The sequence below is a fragment of the Candoia aspera genome, chromosome 3 (genome assembly GCF_035149785.1).
Source record: "Candoia aspera isolate rCanAsp1 chromosome 3, rCanAsp1.hap2, whole genome shotgun sequence".
NCBI classification, from domain to species: domain Eukaryota; kingdom Metazoa; phylum Chordata; class Lepidosauria; order Squamata; family Boidae; genus Candoia; species Candoia aspera.
The window spans coordinates 31,174,904-31,192,625 of record NC_086155.1 but is presented as its reverse complement, the minus strand read 5'-3'; the positions used below and the strand labels follow the sequence as shown (position 1 = coordinate 31,192,625).

Sequence of the window (17,722 nt, the reverse complement as noted above, 5' to 3'; positions counted from 1 at the left end):
TATAGTCCAGTAATGTCCCTGTTCTCCTGATCTTGTTACCTCTGTGAGAGTGATCTTACACAGTTGGCTATAATGTCTTTGTCCATTCAGCACGACTAGACTATAGATAAATTCATTCTGGATGGTATGCACCAGTCAGAGCCTAAATTTTAGATTAGATCCCACACAATATGCTTATATATAAATAAATATTCAAATAAGGAATACCTGGCCTTCCATGCTTCCCTTTATCTTTTTTGTCCTAAATAAGGCCCTTTCTCTATAGCACTTTCCCCTTTGTCCTTTTCCCCAGGAGCCACCATCTCAAAAGTGCTCCAACTCCTCTAAGGTGCATGTCTCAGAGCTTTGCTGCACTCCCACCTTTTCCCATCAAAGCAAAGTTGGATCAGCAGAGACCTGCAAGGGAGAGGCTTTCTCCCTATCCTCCAGGTGTATTTGGGCTGAATATGAACAGTTTCAACACACTGAAATGTAAGCCCACATGTATGGCTAAAATCATGCCCTAATGTCTACAAGCTTACTGATGTCAAAGAAACCAAAAAGAACAGAGTTGAGTTGAGTGTTTCAGTGTTAAAAGCCAAAAGATGGGAAGGAAAGGTCTGAAAATTATCAAAGTAGTGAACAGGCTTAATTAAAATCATTGGGAGAGGGTAGCATCACTGATCCTGCCTTTACACTTTAATGAATACTCCTGTATTTTCCCATGTAATTCTCATCAGGCAACATTCAAGGTTTCTCTACCAGGAAGACCACCCACTACTATACCATTCCATGTAATGCCACATCCTGGAACTAAACTGCACTTGGTCTTGAGCAAGGATTTTATCAGCAATGGGATTGCTGCTATGACTGGTGGAAGCAGCGCCACACTTAAAAAAGAAGCAGGGGTAAGGTCATGATTACAGCTGGTATTTGAGCTTCCATGTTGTTCAAAGACACAAGGCTGATGATTCACTTGATCTTGCAATTCCATGTTTCAGGACCAGTAAATTTCTTAGCACCAAGTGTTAGGAAGCAGCAATAGGAAAATAATTTAATGTATTGCTTGCGATTTTCCTAAGGTCATTTGACTGGCCACTCTAGGAAAAAAGGATGATAGATCCCATGGATTTTGCATCTGGTTGTGCTGAATACTACTCCTACTTCTCTTCTGGGTCCATTGATCCCACTTGCTTGGGAGGCTTCTGACATTGGAAAAGACTTCTAACTATCTTTCATAGAGACATCTTAGGTTTCTTCCCCCCTTAATGTATATAGGATGTTTACTGCAGACAATCAAGATATACTGTAGGTGCCACAAGGGCAGTTCTGATCTCTTCAGCCAAGACAGTTAAAATCAACAGCAGTTAAAAGAGAAACTGAATATAGGCAAATCAGTGAAGGCATTTCAGAAATTAATCAAGTGACAAACGTTCAAAGTTAATTCAGTTAATATTCTTTGACAGGAGAAACAGCTCATGACAACTCAGTTGACAAGTGCAATTCCGAAGGTCAGTGAATTTCCTTTTTATGCTATTCTATTATGCAGTTTAAATCAACTGCTTTATTGTCACTATGGAATAGTGCATTTTTACATACAGTAGTTAAATTCCCTTCAGCAAAGGATCGTTACCTTGTCGTGGTGCTGGAGCTTGAGCACCTCAATGATGCCATGAGCTAAACCGTGAAGGGCCACCCAAGACGGGAAGGTCATGACAGAGAGGTCAGACTAAATGCGATCCCTGGGGAAGGTAATGGCAACCCACCCCAGTATTCTTGCCGTGAAAACTAAATGGATCAGTACAACCAGAGATATGTCGGTATACCATCGGAAGGTGAGACCCCCAGGTCGGAAGATGGTCAAAATGCTACTGGGGAGGAACAGAGGATGAGCTCAACTAGCCCCAGACGTGATGATGCAGCTAGCTCAAAGCCGAAAGGACGGCTAGCGGCCGACGGTGCTGGTGGTGAACGGCGAATCCGATGTTCTAAGGATCAACACACCATTGGAACCTGGAATGTAAGATCTATGAGCCAGGGCAAATTGGATGTGGTTATTGGTGAGATGTCAAGATTAAAGATAGACATTCTGGGCGTCAGTGAACTGAAATGGACTGGAATGGGCCACTTCACATCAAATGACCACCAGATCTACTACTGTGGACAAGAGGACCACAGAAGAAATGGAGTAGCCTTCATAATTAATAGTAAAGTGGCTAAAGCAGTGCTTGGATACAACCCAAAAAACGACAGAATGATCTCAATTCGAATTCAGGGCAAGCCATCTAACATCACAGTGATCCAAATATACGCCCCAACCACAAATGCTGAAGAAGCTGAAGTAGAGCAGTTCTATGAGGATCTGCAGCACCTACTGGACAACACGCCTAAAAGAGATGTTATTTTCATCACCGGAGACTGGAATGCTAAGGTGGGCAGTCAAATGACACCTCGAATTACAGGTAAGTATGGCCTGGGAGAACAAAATGAAGCAGGACATAGGCTGATAGAATTTTGCCAAGACAATTCACTCTGCATAACAAACACTCTCTTCCAACAACCTAAGAGACGGCTTTATACATGGACTTCACCAGATGGACAACACCGAAATCAGATTGATTACATCCTTTGCAGCCAAAGGTGGCGGACATCTGTACAGTCGGTAAAAACAAGGCCTGGAGCTGACTGTAGTTCAGATCACGAACTTCTTCTTGCACAATTTAGGATCAGACTAAAGAGATTAGGGAAGACCCACAGATCAGCTAGATATGAGCTCACTAATATTCCTAAGGAATATGCAGTGGAGGTGAAGAATAGATTTAAGGGACTGGACTTAGTAGATAGGGTCCCGGAAGAACTCTGGACAGAAGTTGGCAGCATTGTTCAGGAGGCAGCAACAAAATACATCCCAAAGAAAGAGAAAACCAAGAAGGCAAAATGGCTGTCTGCTGAGACACTAGAAGTAGCCCAAGAAAGAAGGAAAGCAAAAGGCAACAGTGATAGGGGGAGATATGCCCAATTAAATGCAAAATTCCAGAGGTTAGCCAGAAGAGATAAGGAATTATTTTTAAACAAGCAATGCGCGGAAGTGGAAGAAGACAATAGAATAGGAAGGACAAGAGACCTCTTCCAGAAAATTAGAAACATTGGAGGTAAATTCCAGGCAAAAATGGGTATGATCAAAAACAAAGATGGCAAGGACCTAACAGAAGAAGAAGAGATCAAGAAAAGGTGGCAAGAATATACAGAAGACCTGTATAGGAAGGATAACAATATCGGGGATAGCTTTGACGGTGTGGTCAGTGAGCTAGAGCCAGTCATCCTGAAGAGTGAGGTTGAGTGGGCCTTAAGAAGCATTGCTAATAACAAGGCAACAGGAGACGACGGCATCCCAGCTGAACTGTTCAAAATCTTGCAAGATGATGCTGTCAAGGTAATGCATGCTATATGCCAGCAAATTTGGAAAACACAAGAATGGCCATCAGACTGGAAAAAATCAACTTATATCCCCATACCAAAAAAGGGAAACACTAAAGAATGTTCAAACTATCGAACAGTGGCACTCATTTCACATGCCAGTAAGGTAATGCTCAAGATCCTGCAAGGTAGACTTCAGCAGTTCATGGAGCGAGAATTGCCAGATGTACAAGCTGGGTTTAGAAAAGGCAGAGGAACTAGAGACCAAATTGCCAATATCCGCTGGATAATGGAAAAAGCCAGGGAGTTTCAGAAAAACATCTATTTCTGTTTTATTGACTATTCTAAAGCCTTTGACTGTGTGGACCATAACAAATTGTGGCAAGTTCTTAGTGGTATGGGGATACCAAGTCATCTTGTATGCCTCCTGAAGAATCTGTATAACGACCAAGTAGCAACAGTAAGAACAGACCACGGAACAACAGACTGGTTTAAGATTGGGAAAGGAGTACGGCAGGGCTGTATCCTCTCACCCTACCTATTCAACTTGTATGCAGAACACATCATGCGACAAGCTGGCCTTGAGGAATCCAAGGCTGGAGTTAAAATCTCTGGAAGAAACATTAACAATCTCAGATATGCAGATGATACCACTTTGATGGCTGAAAGTGAAGAGGAACTGAGGAGCCTTATGATGAAGGTGAAAGAAGAAAGTGCAAAAGCTGGTTTGCAGCTAAACCTCAAAAAAACCAAGATTATGGCAACCAGCTTGATTGATAACTGGCAAATAGAGGGAGAAAATGTAGAAGCAGTGAAAGACTTTGTATTCCTAGGTGCGAAGATTACTGCAGATGCTGACTGCAGTCAGGAAATCAGAAGACGCTTAATCCTTGGAAGAAGAGCAATGACAAATCTCGATAAAATAGTTAAGAGCAGAGACATCACACTGACAACAAAGGTCCGCATAGTTAAAGCAATGGTGTTCCCCATAGTAACATATGGCTGCGAGAGCTGGACCATAAGGAAGGCTGAGCGAAGGAAGATCGATGCTTTTGAACTGTGGTGTTGGAGGAAAATTCTGAGAGTGCCTTGGACTGCAAGAAGATCAAACCAGTCCATCCTCCAGGAAATAAAGCCAGACTGCTCACTTGAGGGAATGATATTAAAGGCCAAACTGAAATACTTTGGCCACATAATGAGAAGACAGGACACCCTGGAGAAGATGCTGATGCTAGGGAGAGTGGAAGGCAAAAGGAAGAGGGGCCGACCAAGGGCAAGGTGGATGGATGATATTCTAGAGGTGACGGACTCGTCCCTGAGGGAGCTGGGGGTGTTGACGACCGACAGGAAGCTCTGGCGTGGGCTGGTCCATGAAGTCACGAAGAGTCGGAAGCGACTAAACGAATAAACAACAAAAAAGTTAAATTCCACTGAATTTGATGGGGCTTATACTGTGTAGACATACCGAAGATTGGAAAGTTGAACTCCTTTGGGTCCAACATCTCTAAATGGAGTTTTGTTTGCTTAGAAGAAAATAAAACTGATACAAATTTGCATGAATAAAGTCAGTATCCAGAGGCTGTTGCTACTTATTAGTTTTAAATAATTAGCTGCTTGTATGCATGGACATATTTGGACTTGCATTAACATGTTGTGTGCCTGGAAATTCACTTGTCAGATTTGAATACTGTTGAATATAGATTATTCATAAGCACAGCTCTTTTGTCAGCACCAGCAACTACTGAGCCCGCACTCCAAACCTCATCCCGTGAGAATACTTTTAGGTTAATAGTTCTGGAAATATGATCCCTTTCCTACAGGTAAGAAGAAATATAATTCAATAATTTGCTTAATTGTAGGGAAGTGGAATGACAAAATTACTCTCAAGGACAAATTAATACAGCCACTACAAAACCATCAGAAGAATGACATGGTGTAGTTATGATAATGCAACCAATTCACCATTGACAAAATAAGATTGGTGCACCATAGGCAATGTGAATATGTAATCTGATTCTAAGTCCATTGCAATTCTTTCTTAATGTATCCATGAGGAAGTCCTGATGTAATGTCTTTTTTATATAATCTATATAACAATTATAGAATCTATAGAATACAAAGTAGGAGGTCCAGAATTTATTTGTTATTTATATCACATAAATTCTTATGTTATGAGAAGGACACTAGATGCACAAAATAAAAGCTGTATCTCATTTTTTGCAAGAGAATCAAATACCATAAATTTATTATATTATCCTGGTAAAGTGCAAACCCTTTATATAAGTGGACTCATGTTTTGTTTGCAGCTGTCTGAGCATTTTCCAGCTCCACAGCCTCTGGTAATACAGACTAGAGGCTCAACATTTCCACTTGTTTCTATGGATAGTCAGAACGTTAAAGTGAAACAAGGTCTTTTCACTGATGTGCTTGTCCATGGTCAGCCTGTTCTACACTTGGAAGTTGTAAGTACATCAGATGTTGATCTCTACCAGTCATGATCTCTGCCAATGACCCAATTACTTGTGAAGCCATCACCACATTACTTTGACCCATCATGTTCTTTCCTGGCTCCACTGCAGTAATTTAGTACCAAGGTTTATTATTTTTCTGGAGATTTTTAGTTTGAATGAGCCTGCTTCAAACAATATTAGCCACTAGGCTGCTATGGTCACTTCACACCATGTTTAAAATTGGCATGGCATTCATGTACCTATGTTAGTGTTGACTTTTGCATGAATTTAGATGCCTACCTTGATTAACTTTCAAACACACATCTCAGATACATGCATGTACTTATATGTATACATACTTATATTTTGGGTTGTATCCAACAGATATCTGTCTACTGATCCAAAGCTGTTTAATCCAGTAGAATTTCAGTTAATGAAATAAGAACGAGAAAGTTAAACCAGTAGCTATACTATGGAGTTTGCTCCCATCAGATATGGTAATGGTGAGCATTTTTAAAGGGAACTGGACAATTATGGAAAACTAGGTAATATGTGGCTACTAATCTTGATGTATGTTTAATACTTCATTCATAGGCAGCATATCTTACATACCAGCTCCTGGGGAGCAGCAGTGGGAGAGGAATACAGAATCTCCCTACTATCCATGGTAGTGGCGTGCTTCCCAAATGCAATTGATTGGCCACTGTGTGACACAGAACGGACTAGATAGGCTCTTGACCAGGTGGCTTCTGTTCTTATCAAGACAGTGTTTGGCAATTCTTCTTCCTTACAGCCCCCTGTGCTACCTTTCCCTGTTAATTTGAAAAATCCTTCAAACCTCTAGAGTGGGGGAGCTGCAGGAGGATTTTTTCTTGTTCTGCTAATGAAAACTTTTGCTGAATGCAAGAGTTTCATGGCAGCAGAAAACATTAATCTGATACAGCCCATTGAATTTCTTATTAAGATTATTGCCTATAATCCACTGGCTAATTGTTCTTGACTAGAATAGAAATATCTCAGTTAAAAAGGACTGGCTCTATGTATTATTTGATTCCATGTGCCTAGACACTGATTTTTTCTAAAACATAGACTAATCCATGCCACTATGGTGGCAGCAGATTCTAGATTTTCTTTCATGGTACTATCTTACTATAAGATGCACCACAAAGCCAATGGCATCATTAAGAACACAGCATTTCAATCCTTGAAATGATGTTCCCTTTTTTATTGTAGAGCATCATCTTCCAAGCAAGGCTTTCAGCTTCTAATGGCAAACTATTCATCTCTTTGTCACAAAACAGGTATTGGTATTTCTCCTAGTTTTGTCTTCTATTAATATCAGAGAAATCTATCTTGGAGCAATAAAATATTGTAAACAGCTAGCAGTTGTAAATAAATAAATAAATAACTAGAAAACATGGCTTGCTATTTAGAATAAATGGGAGTTAATTCAAGCGTTCATTAATGTTACTTTGGAATATAAAGGAGATTTCCTGTTTCAGCTCTCCTTCATCCCTGCTGAGAGCAGCATGAATTAATCTACATCAGATTACGAAGTTGAGGAGAACTTGGAGATGCACAACCTCCTCTTCCTCAGTGTACCACCAACATTGTATGATGCTAATGCAGTATCTCTGATAGAAAGCTGCTCAGCTTCTGCTTAAATACTCCTGGTAAAGCAGAGCCCATTATCTCCCAAATCAGTTTTTCTCCTAATATTGCCAGCATGTTTCTGACTGCAATTTCCAGCCATGAATCTAGTCTTGCTTTCTGTAATCGTATTCATTATACCAGAGAATATGTGACTCTGGACTGAGGTGGTACCCACTGCAAGACATGTTATGAATTGTTTAGAAGGCACCATAGTGCCAATAACTTTAATGTACATGTGCGGTCAGAAAGAACTTCTTTAAAAAAAAAAAAAAGGGAATTGAAGTTGAAAGAGAAAGTCGAGAGAACCAAATCTCTTCAGAACTTTTTAGGTTGCCCAAAATCAGGATCAGCAACATTATTAACAATGTCAGGGGAGCTGTTAGAATAGAGCTGCAGGTAGACAATTAATTCATCGGAAGTAGAAAACTACATGGGTAAGCAGTTGTACAGACTGCTGATGTGAGAGTTAATAAAAGTCTAAAATAGGGAAGCTGCTTTGAAGTTGAATTAATTCTTTGTGTCTAATAGGAGTTGATCCAAAACATAAGGGAACCATATTGCTTTCATCTTTTTCTAGACCTTTAGAAACAGACTAAAACATTTGTGAAAGATACAGCTTTCAGGTTTATAATTTAATTTATTAAATTTGTTATGGCTGTCCATTCCATTAGATTCTGGGAGGCTTACAAAATCCAAATATTACAAATATATTACATATATTACCACCAATTTCTGCAGTAATTTATCTCTTAACAGCAATTGCTGGGAAAAGTGAATGGAAGGGTGCAGACTTCCACTCGAGTCTGCATGGATGGATCACTTGATTAGTCACTGTGGACAGTATTCCTGGACTAGACAGGATTTGAATCTGATTATCATGGCTTTTCTTATGATCTTCCACACTGGAGTTGGAAAGGAAGGTTAGAGTACCATTTCCAGTTAAGAAGATGGTACAAGACCACAATATTGTCACACATAAATATTGCAAATTTGGCTGGGATGGAGTTCTTTTTGTCCCCTCTCCCTGTTTATTTTTTAAAACATATAAAAGTGTACATGAAATACAGTCAGGAAGCAGACTAGAAAAAACAGTCTGGAAACTTCACTTAGTGGCTCTACTGCTCACTAGCAGGTTCAAACATATCATGTCACTTCTTCACCATCTACACTAGCTGCTGGTCCATTTTTGGACCCAGTTCAGAGTTCTGGTTTTGACCTTTAAAGGCCTAAATGGTTTAGGACCAGGTGACCTGAAGTAGCACTTTCTCCAACTGGACTTTAAGATCATTTAATGAGGCTCTCTGGCAGAAAGGTTCACCTGGCACCAACACTAGCACCATTCTGGCACCATGTGAAGACTTTTCTATTTTCCCAGGATTTCTAACTGGCTTTTAATTGTATTTTAATTGCATTTTAATTCATATTTTAGTTTTTGAATGACTGCTTTGCAGCTGCCACGTTTTATATGGTGGCTTTATTTTGCATTTTAGGTATGTATGTTCTTATTAAAATTGTATGTTTTAGTGTGTTCTATTAGAACTGCCCAGGGGGCTTCAGCTATCAGGCAGTTTAAATAAGAAAAAAAGAAAGAAAGAAAAACAGACAGACAGACAGACAGACTTCAAATATTGAAGCTGTAACTAGATAGGAGGAAAAATGCACTCTTTTACTGTATATTAGCTTTTAAGGAAGTAATAGAAAACTGGTTGTCCTCCAGGGGTTGCTGAATTGTAACTTCTGGCTTCCCTTGATTTATAAATGTCATCATGTTTGGGGATGGCTAGTGCCCTAGAGTGTTCATTGCATACAAAGACTGAGTTATTTATGCCATTTGGATTTTATTTTTATCTATATTGTTTACTTGTAACTGTTTTTTAAATATTGTATTTTTATATATGGTAATTTAATTGTATATTTATTGTTTTACTGATTATTGTTGTAAACCGCCCAGAATCCCTCTGGTGGGAGGAGATGGGCAGTGACAAATTTGATAAATAAATTAAATTAAATTAAGCTGCTGAGAACTGTATTTCAGAAAATCTGGAGAACAATGCCCATATTTTTAGCAGATGGGATCAAAATAAAAGAATTGTCAACATCATGTTTGAAGTAGCTTGGCAGATCTGGGAATTAGTGCAGCTACCAAGCTATTTCTCTTCTCCACTTTCAGTCAATTCATAGCATGCTTCTTCCCCTAATTGGATGCAACTGATTTTTCCCCTACAGCTTTGACATTGTTCAAGCATCTTCATCTGTTGGCTCTACCAATGTAAGTCTCTCCTTGACTTATGTCATATGCAAATCAAATTGTTTTACATGAAACTTTATTCATGATATAATGTATCCTGCATAGCATGCTAACATAACACATAGATCATGGAAAATGAGAATCTGGTCAAAAGGACTTGGGTACACTGACTGCAACTTTTACACTCAGCTACTAAAAATCTCTTCCCCACCTTGATGCCACTGAGTTATTTTGGGGCTGCCAATATCATGCTCTTCAGCAAAGGATCGTTACCTTGTCGTGGTGCTGGAGCTTGAGCACCTCAATGATGCCATGAGCTAAACCGTGAAGGGCCACCCAAGACGGGAAGGTCATGACAGAGAGGTCAGACTAAATGCGATCCCTGGGGAAGGTAATGGCAACCCACCCCAGTATTCTTGCCGTGAAAACTAAATGGATCAGTACAACCAGAGATATGTCGGTATACCATCGGAAGATGAGACCCCCAGGTCGGAAGATGGTCAAAATGCTACTGGGGAGGAACAGAGGATGAGCTCAACTAGCCCCAGACGTGATGACGCAGCTAGCTCAAAGCCGAAAGGACGGCTAGCGGCCGACGGTGCTGGTGGTGAACGGCGAATCCGATGTTCTAAGGATCAACACACCATCGGAACCTGGAATGTAAGATCTATGAGCCAGGGCAAATTGGATGTGGTTATTGGTGAGATGTCAAGATTAAAGATAGACATTCTGGGCGTCAGTGAACTGAAATGGACTGGAATGGGCCACTTCACATCAAATGACCACCAGATCTACTACTGCGGACAAGAGGACCACAGAAGAAATGGAGTAGCCTTCATAATTAATAGTAAAGTGGCTAAAGCAGTGCTTGGATACAACCCAAAAAATGATAGAATGATCTCAATTCGAATTCAGGGCAAGCCATCTAACATCACAGTGATCCAAATATACGCCCCAACCACAAATGCTGAAGAAGCTGAAGTAGAGCAGTTCTATGAGGATCTGCAGCACCTACTGGACAACACGCCTAAAAGAGATGTTATTTTCATCACAGGAGACTGGAATGCTAAGGTGGGCAGTCAAATGACACCTCGAATTACAGGTAAGTATGGCCTGGGAGAACAAAACGAAGCAGGACACAGGCTGATAGAATTTTGCCAAGACAATTCACTCTGCATAACAAACACTCTCTTCCAACAACCTAAGAGACGGCTTTATACATGGACTTCACCAGATGGACAACACCGAAATCAGATTGATTACATCCTTTGCAGCCAAAGGTGGCGGACATCTGTACAGTCGGTAAAAACAAGGCCTGGAGCTGACTGTAGTTCAGATCACGAACTTCTTCTTGCACAATTTAGGATCAGACTCAAGAGATTAGGGAAGACCCACAGATCAGCTAGATATGAGCTCACTAATATTCCTAAGGAATATGCAGTGGAGGTGAAGAACAGATTTAAGGGACTGGACTTAGTAGATAGGGTCCCAGAAGAACTCTGGACAGAAGTTGGCAGCATTGTTCAGGAGGCGGCAACAAAATACATCCCAAAGAAAGAGAAAACCAAGAAGGCAAAATGGCTGTCTGCTGAGACACTAGAAGTAGCCCAAGAAAGAAGGAAAGCAAAAGGCAACAGTGATAGGGGGAGATATGCCCAATTAAATGCAAAATTCCAGAGGTTAGCCAGAAGAGATAAGGAATTATTTTTAAACAAGCAATGCGCGGAAGTGGAAGAAGACAATAGAATAGGAAGGACAAGAGACCTCTTCCAGAAAATTAGAAACATTGGAGGTAAATTCCAGGCCAAAATGGGTATGATCAAAAACAAAGATGGCAAGGACCTAATAGAAGAAGAAGAGATCAAGAAAAGGTGGCAAGAATATACAGAAGACCTGTATAGGAAGGATAACAATATCGGGGATAGCTTTGACAGTGTGGTCGGTGAGCTAGAGCCAGACATCCTGAAGAGTGAGGTTGAGTGGGCCTTAAGAAGCATTGCTAATAACAAGGCAACAGGAGACGACGGCATCCCAGCTGAACTGTTCAAAATCTTGCAAGATGATGCTGTCAAGGTAATGCATGCTATATGCCAGCAAATTTGGAAAACACAAGAATGGCCATCAGACTGGAAAAAATCAACTTATATCCCCATACCAAAAAAGGGAAACACTAAAGAATGTTCAAACTATCGAACAGTGGCACTCATTTCACATGCCAGTAAGGTAATGCTCAAGATCCTGCAAGGTAGACTTCAGCAGTTCATGGAGCGAGAATTGCCAGACGTACAACCTGGGTTTAGAAAAGGCAGAGGAACTAGAGACCAAATTGCCAATATCCGCTGGATAATGGAAAAAGCCAGGGAGTTTCAGAAAAACATCTATTTCTGTTTTATTGACTATTCTAAAGCCTTTGACTGTGTGGACCATAACAAATTGTGGCAAGTTCTTAGTGTTATGGGGATACCAAGTCATCTTGTATGCCTCCTGAAGAATCTGTATAACGACCAAGTAGCAACAGTAAGAACAGACCACGGAACAACAGACTGGTTTAAGATTGGGAAAGGAGTACGGCAGGGCTGTATCCTCTCACCCTACCTATTCAACTTGTATGCAGAACACATCATGCGACAAGCTGGCCTTGAGGAATCCAAGGCTGGAGTTAAAATCTCTGGAAGAAACATTAACAATCTCAGATATGCAGATGATACCACTTTGATGGCTGAAAGTGAAGAGGAACTGAGGAGCCTTATGATGAAGGTGAAAGAAGAAAGTGCAAAAGCTGGTTTGCAGCTAAACCTCAAAAAAACCAAGATTATGGCAACCAGCTTGATTGATAACTGGCAAATAGAGGGAGAAAATGTAGAAGCAGTGAAAGACTTTGTATTCCTAGGTGCAAAGATTACTGCAGATGCTGACTGCAGTCAGGAAATCAGAAGACGCTTAATCCTTGGAAGAAGAGCAATGACAAATCTCGATAAAATAGTTAAGAGCAGAGACATCACACTGACAACAAAGGCCCGCATAGTTAAAGCAATGGTGTTCCCTGTAGTAACATATGGCTGCGAGAGCTGGACCATAAGGAAGGCTGAGCGAAGGAAGATCGATGCTTTTGAACTGTGGTGTTGGAGGAAAATTCTGAGAGTGCCTTGGACTGCAAGAAGATCCAACCAGTCCATCCTCCAGGAAATAAAGCCAGACTGCTCACTTGAGGGAATGATATTAAAGGCAAAACTGAAATACTTTGGCCACATAATGAGAAGACAGGACACCCTGGAGAAGATGCTGATGCTAGGGAGAGTGGAAGGCAAAAGGAAGAGGGGCCGACCAAGGGCAAGATGGATGGATGATATTCTAGAGGTGACAGACTCGTCCCTGGGGGAGCTGGGGGTGTTGACGACCGACAGGAAGCTCTGGCGTGGGCTGGTCCATGAAGTCACGAAGAGTCGGAAGCGACTAAACGAATAAACAACAAAAATATCATGCTGACTGAAACTTCTGAAAATTATGGTTCCAACACAACTGAAGGGCACTAGGGTGGGGAAGAATGCTCTAGATCAGTGTTTCTCAACCTTGACAACTTTAAGATATGAGTACTTCAAATCCCAGAATTCCCCAGCATCCTGGCTGGGGAATTCTGGGAGTTGAAGTCCACACATCTTAAAGTTGCCAAGGTTGAGAAATACTACTCTAGATGAAGAGCTTTTCATCTCTATTTCATCCTTCAACTTTCTTTAAATGCCTTCTTGTTTCCATCATTGTGTACATGCTTATTTCTATCTAGTTCAGAAGCAGCATCATGGTTTTAGATGCAAGAACTAAAACTGAATGCATTTAGCCATTATGTAAATTAGTAATCAATGTCTGAATTGACTTCTGGTCACCACAGGAATATTGTTTTCTGGGCAGTAGTATGGAAATGGCTTGCCACCTCCTTTTTCTGTCTCAGTATAGTCTACAACCCTGGGATTTCCTACTTGTCGACCATCCAAGTATTAACCAGGTCCAAACTGTTAGCTTTTTTTGATCAGCCAAGGATAGATGCTACCACCTAGCTCCTGTATACTTTTCTTAAATATGGGATTCCTCTCTATTTCTGATTCTAATTAGAAACTATTGTACATTCTAGGCCCAGAAGCTCTATGAGTACATCAATGGCCTTCACACAAACAGCCTTCTACCAGCTATAAATGGTAAGGACAGTCTACAGAAAAAGGTGACTTCATTAGAGAGAGCTCTCATTCATGTTTATATTACAGAGAAAATACATCCAGAGAAAAGCCCACCGCTGTTGCTAATTAGATTAACACATAATCACATTTCTGAGACTGTCTCCCTGAGAAGGATGTTTCTTCAGCCAGTTTCATTATCCTGTCTCAGGTTCTTAGGATGGTGATCAGGTTTTCTATAAGGCTGTGAAGAATGCCAAAGGAGAGCTTTCCAGGCAGGTCCCCTCAAAACAGCACTTCTTGTCAAAGGACCAGTTGGAGCAGCCACCCTGCTTCAGTCCAAATGATAAAAGGGTCTTTTGCACATGTGGCTCTTTGCCCATGGAGCAAAGTACCCTACCGAATCAGGTGTGGTATAGTGTTTAAGTGATGGACTAGCACCAGGGAGAGGCAGGCTTAAGACTCCCCTCAGCCACTGAAGCTTATTGGGTGACTTTGGGCCACAGTCTCTCAGGGTTGTTGTTGGGAAGTGAGAGAAGAGAGCACTATGTATGCCATCGTGAAGTCCTGAGGGAAAGGTGGGATATAGCTCTCAGAAATATATAAATCAATTCACTTTTCCACTTTTATTCAAGGTAATTCAGATGGAGGAATTCCATTTTCTGAGCCAAGTCATTGCTTCCAATGAGATTGTCATGACAGTGTGGATCAAGGCACCATCCTGAGATGATGTACAGCCCCATTTTATATTCATACCATTTATACATACCATTTACTTTACAGAGTAAATTCAGTGTATTTTAACTTAAATAAGGAAATATATACAGGAGGACAAACATAATAAAAATATAGCTTGTGGCTGAGTCTTAGGTTGGACTTAAGGCAATGAGTCCTTCCTCTAATAGCAGGAATTTCATTTCTTTAACTGGTCAGAGGCAATATTGGGTATATTTCAATATATTTAATACACTGTAGAAAATGAACTAAATGGAAATCAATTTATTTCATAGATCAAGGGACAGATTTATCTTCCACCTCATACCCACTTTCCCCATGTGCCTCCTGACATGTTCCACAAGATCAAGTGTGAGCATCCAATCATTTCATACTGTAAGACTTCCCAAGGACATAAATGAAACTGGTAAATTTGCATAAGTCTCAATTTAAGAAATTACATACAGGTTTTCCTAATTTTGTTTAACCTCCACAAAAATCTCAAGGATTTCAATATAATTTTTAGCATATTTAGAGGCTGCTTAGCTAAGTAAAACTCTATTCATACTGAAAATCTATTATTTTGTCTTTTAGGCATGCTTTGCAAAGGAATTGCATTGCCTTCTGTTCTAAATATCACATGGACAAAACTCAACATTGCCCTTTCTGAGGTAAGCACGGATGTAGACACTCATAGCTGTCATCCTCCGTTGACGGAGAAGTAGTCATCTTGGTATTGCAGGCATAACACATTTCTAAGAGAAGGGAGTGATTGTTCTTGACATACATTATGCATGTCATACTTCTTTCTGTTAATCAATTTCCATGTATGTCATTGGGGTGAAACATGGTACGCCAGAAGATTACACAATATATCTATGACTTTTTTTTTTGTAGGGTGGCCTGGTGATTTCAATGTGATCAATCCAATGAAGCTGCATCATCAACAGCATCCAGTAATCAGAGAACATTAAAAGAGATCATAATTCATGATATTAATTAGATTATAACTTTTAATATATTGTCATTTTTCAGCTTCTAATCTTTAGAAAGTTAAGGCTCTTAATGCAGACTGTTGTCACTGCATTTTTTGTATACCTTGATACATTGCTCACATGATTCCCAAACATGGAAAAACTGAGAACTTCACCTCTTGGTGGGAGAGACATCTTTAAAGTGACTAGTTATTTGCATGAAATGATTATCTTGTCATTGAGGTTTTGCATAGAGAGAAAACAATTCAAGTAGACAATGTACAAAAGTTCACACCAGACTGAATACTGAAAGTTACCCAGTCAAATTTAAATTAGTGGTCTGAATGTTGCTGGAGTGGATCTATCTATGGGTGGCTGTGATTTGGCCATATTAGCTGGTTTGTGGCAACATGAAACCTTTAGGTTGAAAAACTCCAAATGATTGTCAGATGCAACATGAGTTCACTCAGTCTCTTTGTTCCTGTTTGATCATGGAAGCTTTCATATTCATACATTACCCCTCTTTCTATACAGTATGTGCATCTATATGTATAAATTTGCATATGAAATGCTATCTTCATTTTGAACTTTGGTGATGATGATTATTGATAATGATCCAGTAGCCCCTTTAATTATAAGTCTAAAAGCCAAATCTATTGTTGTTATTATTAGATTTTTATCCCACTTTATCCCTCTTTTTTATGTAAATTTTATTAAAAGTTTTAAAGACAACATAAAAACTAACACAGAGTAATACAGAATAAAGAAAGAAAAAAGGAGGAAGAAAAGAAAAAAAGACAAAAGTGCAGAAAGAAAAGATAAAAAGAAATAGAAAGAAGAAGCTTCCAATTTCCTTTGCAGCAAATATAAGTAAATTACAAAGTTCTCTCTTCCTCTATGATTACAAAAAAGCTCTTTTTTCTATTATCCATTTTTTTTCCCTAACCATCTGAACCACAAGTCATAACTGCATTTTCTTCTGTTTCATGTAAAAATTCTATAAGGGGTTTCCAGTCAGCCATAAATGTAGGTATTGTTTTTTCTTTAATCAAAGAAGTCAATTTAGCCATCTCTGCAAGTTCCTATCATCCATCCATCCATCCATCCATCCATCCATCCATCCATCCACCCACCATCTATCTATCTATCTACCTACCTATCTATCTATCTATCTCTCATCATCTACCATCTATCTCAAGGTGGTGAACATACCTAATACTCCTGCCTCTGGTTTCCCCCCAACAGCCCTGTGAGGTGGGTTGCGCTGGGTGAGAGTGACTGGCCCAAAGTCACCCAGCTGTCTTTCATGCCTAAGGGAGGCCTAGAATTCACAGCCTCCTGGTTTCTAGGCTAGCACCTCAACCACTACACCAAACTGGCTCTCAAATCTGTTGCCACTATAATATCACCAGCTCCTTCTGTGTTGGTTATGGGAGTTCTAGACTCTGTTCATGCAATGGCTGGATTACTGCCAGGGCTCAAGAGCATTTCAGTACCCAGTTCCCAGTGTTGTTTGACTTTACCATTTATCCAGTAGCCCAGTTTGGTAAGCACAGTGACATGTACTGCTTATTAAACATGCCAGACATTTTCCCCATCATCTCTGAATTGACATCTTGCCCTAATGTTATACTGAGGGGAAGAAGAAAGCAGCTCCCTATCACTCTCAAGTGGAAGGCTTGGTTTATTCATTATTCAAAGGACATAACAAGATTGTTGGGTGGAGAGATGAGTGTCAAGCTCACAGCACAGAGAAACAGTAGGACTTTCTTTAATTTGGTTTCCTCAGTCTCCCTGCTGAATCAATCTCCCTGCAGAGAGTGTCTGTGCAGAGTGCACTAACTTTGTGTAGTTGTAGGGTCAGAAACCAGGGGATTTAAAGAAAGAGAAGTGTAAATTTATGCAAACATGGTGCCAGTAAAGGCCCAAAGGAGGAGTCTTCTCAGAGTTGGAAAAGAATTATCTAAATCACCAGATAAGCTAGCAGACTGACATATGAAACCCATGACCTACTGAAATGATAATGCCAAGTACTGTTGATGGTCTAGTTATACAATAAGAGGAAAATCTCTTCTATAGGAAGGATGCTTATCTATGGGTAACCCTAACTAACTAATTATC

General features: G+C 40.2%; 1 protein-coding gene across 2 annotated transcripts; it reads left to right on the top strand.

Annotated features, from left to right (window-relative positions):
- Positions 1-297: 297 nt before the first annotated feature.
- LOC134494815 (BPI fold-containing family B member 2-like) lies at positions 298-16,253 on the top strand. 2 transcript variants are annotated; one of them, XR_010067694.1, is made up of 10 exons: positions 298-471; positions 720-887; positions 1,446-1,490; positions 5,703-5,858; positions 7,080-7,147; positions 9,726-9,768; positions 13,874-13,937; positions 14,549-14,644; positions 15,222-15,298; positions 15,525-15,536. XR_010067694.1 is itself a non-coding variant. In XM_063300061.1 (9 exons), exons 2-9 carry the CDS (start codon positions 777-779, stop codon positions 15,546-15,548), a joined length of 588 nt encoding a protein of 195 aa, XP_063156131.1. In that variant the 5' UTR covers positions 298-471; positions 720-776; the 3' UTR covers positions 15,549-16,253. The 2 variants fall into 2 exon arrangements, 1 of the variants encoding a protein (XP_063156131.1); XM_063300061.1 differs by lacking the exon at positions 14,549-14,644 and having other exon boundaries at positions 15,525-16,253.
- Positions 16,254-17,722: the final 1,469 nt, after the last annotated feature.

Excerpts from the sequence above, each read along its gene's own strand:
- LOC134494815 (XM_063300061.1), top strand. The coding sequence starts at position 777 with ATGCCACATCCTGGAACTAAACTGCACTTGGTCTTGAGCAAGGATTTT. Across the intron at positions 1,491-5,702 it reads TGACAAGTGCAATTCCGAAG|CTGTCTGAGCATTTTCCAGC; the intron begins GTCAGTGAATTT and ends TTTTGTTTGCAG. Across the intron at positions 13,938-15,221 it reads CCTTCTACCAGCTATAAATG|GCATGCTTTGCAAAGGAATT; the intron begins GTAAGGACAGTC and ends TTTGTCTTTTAG.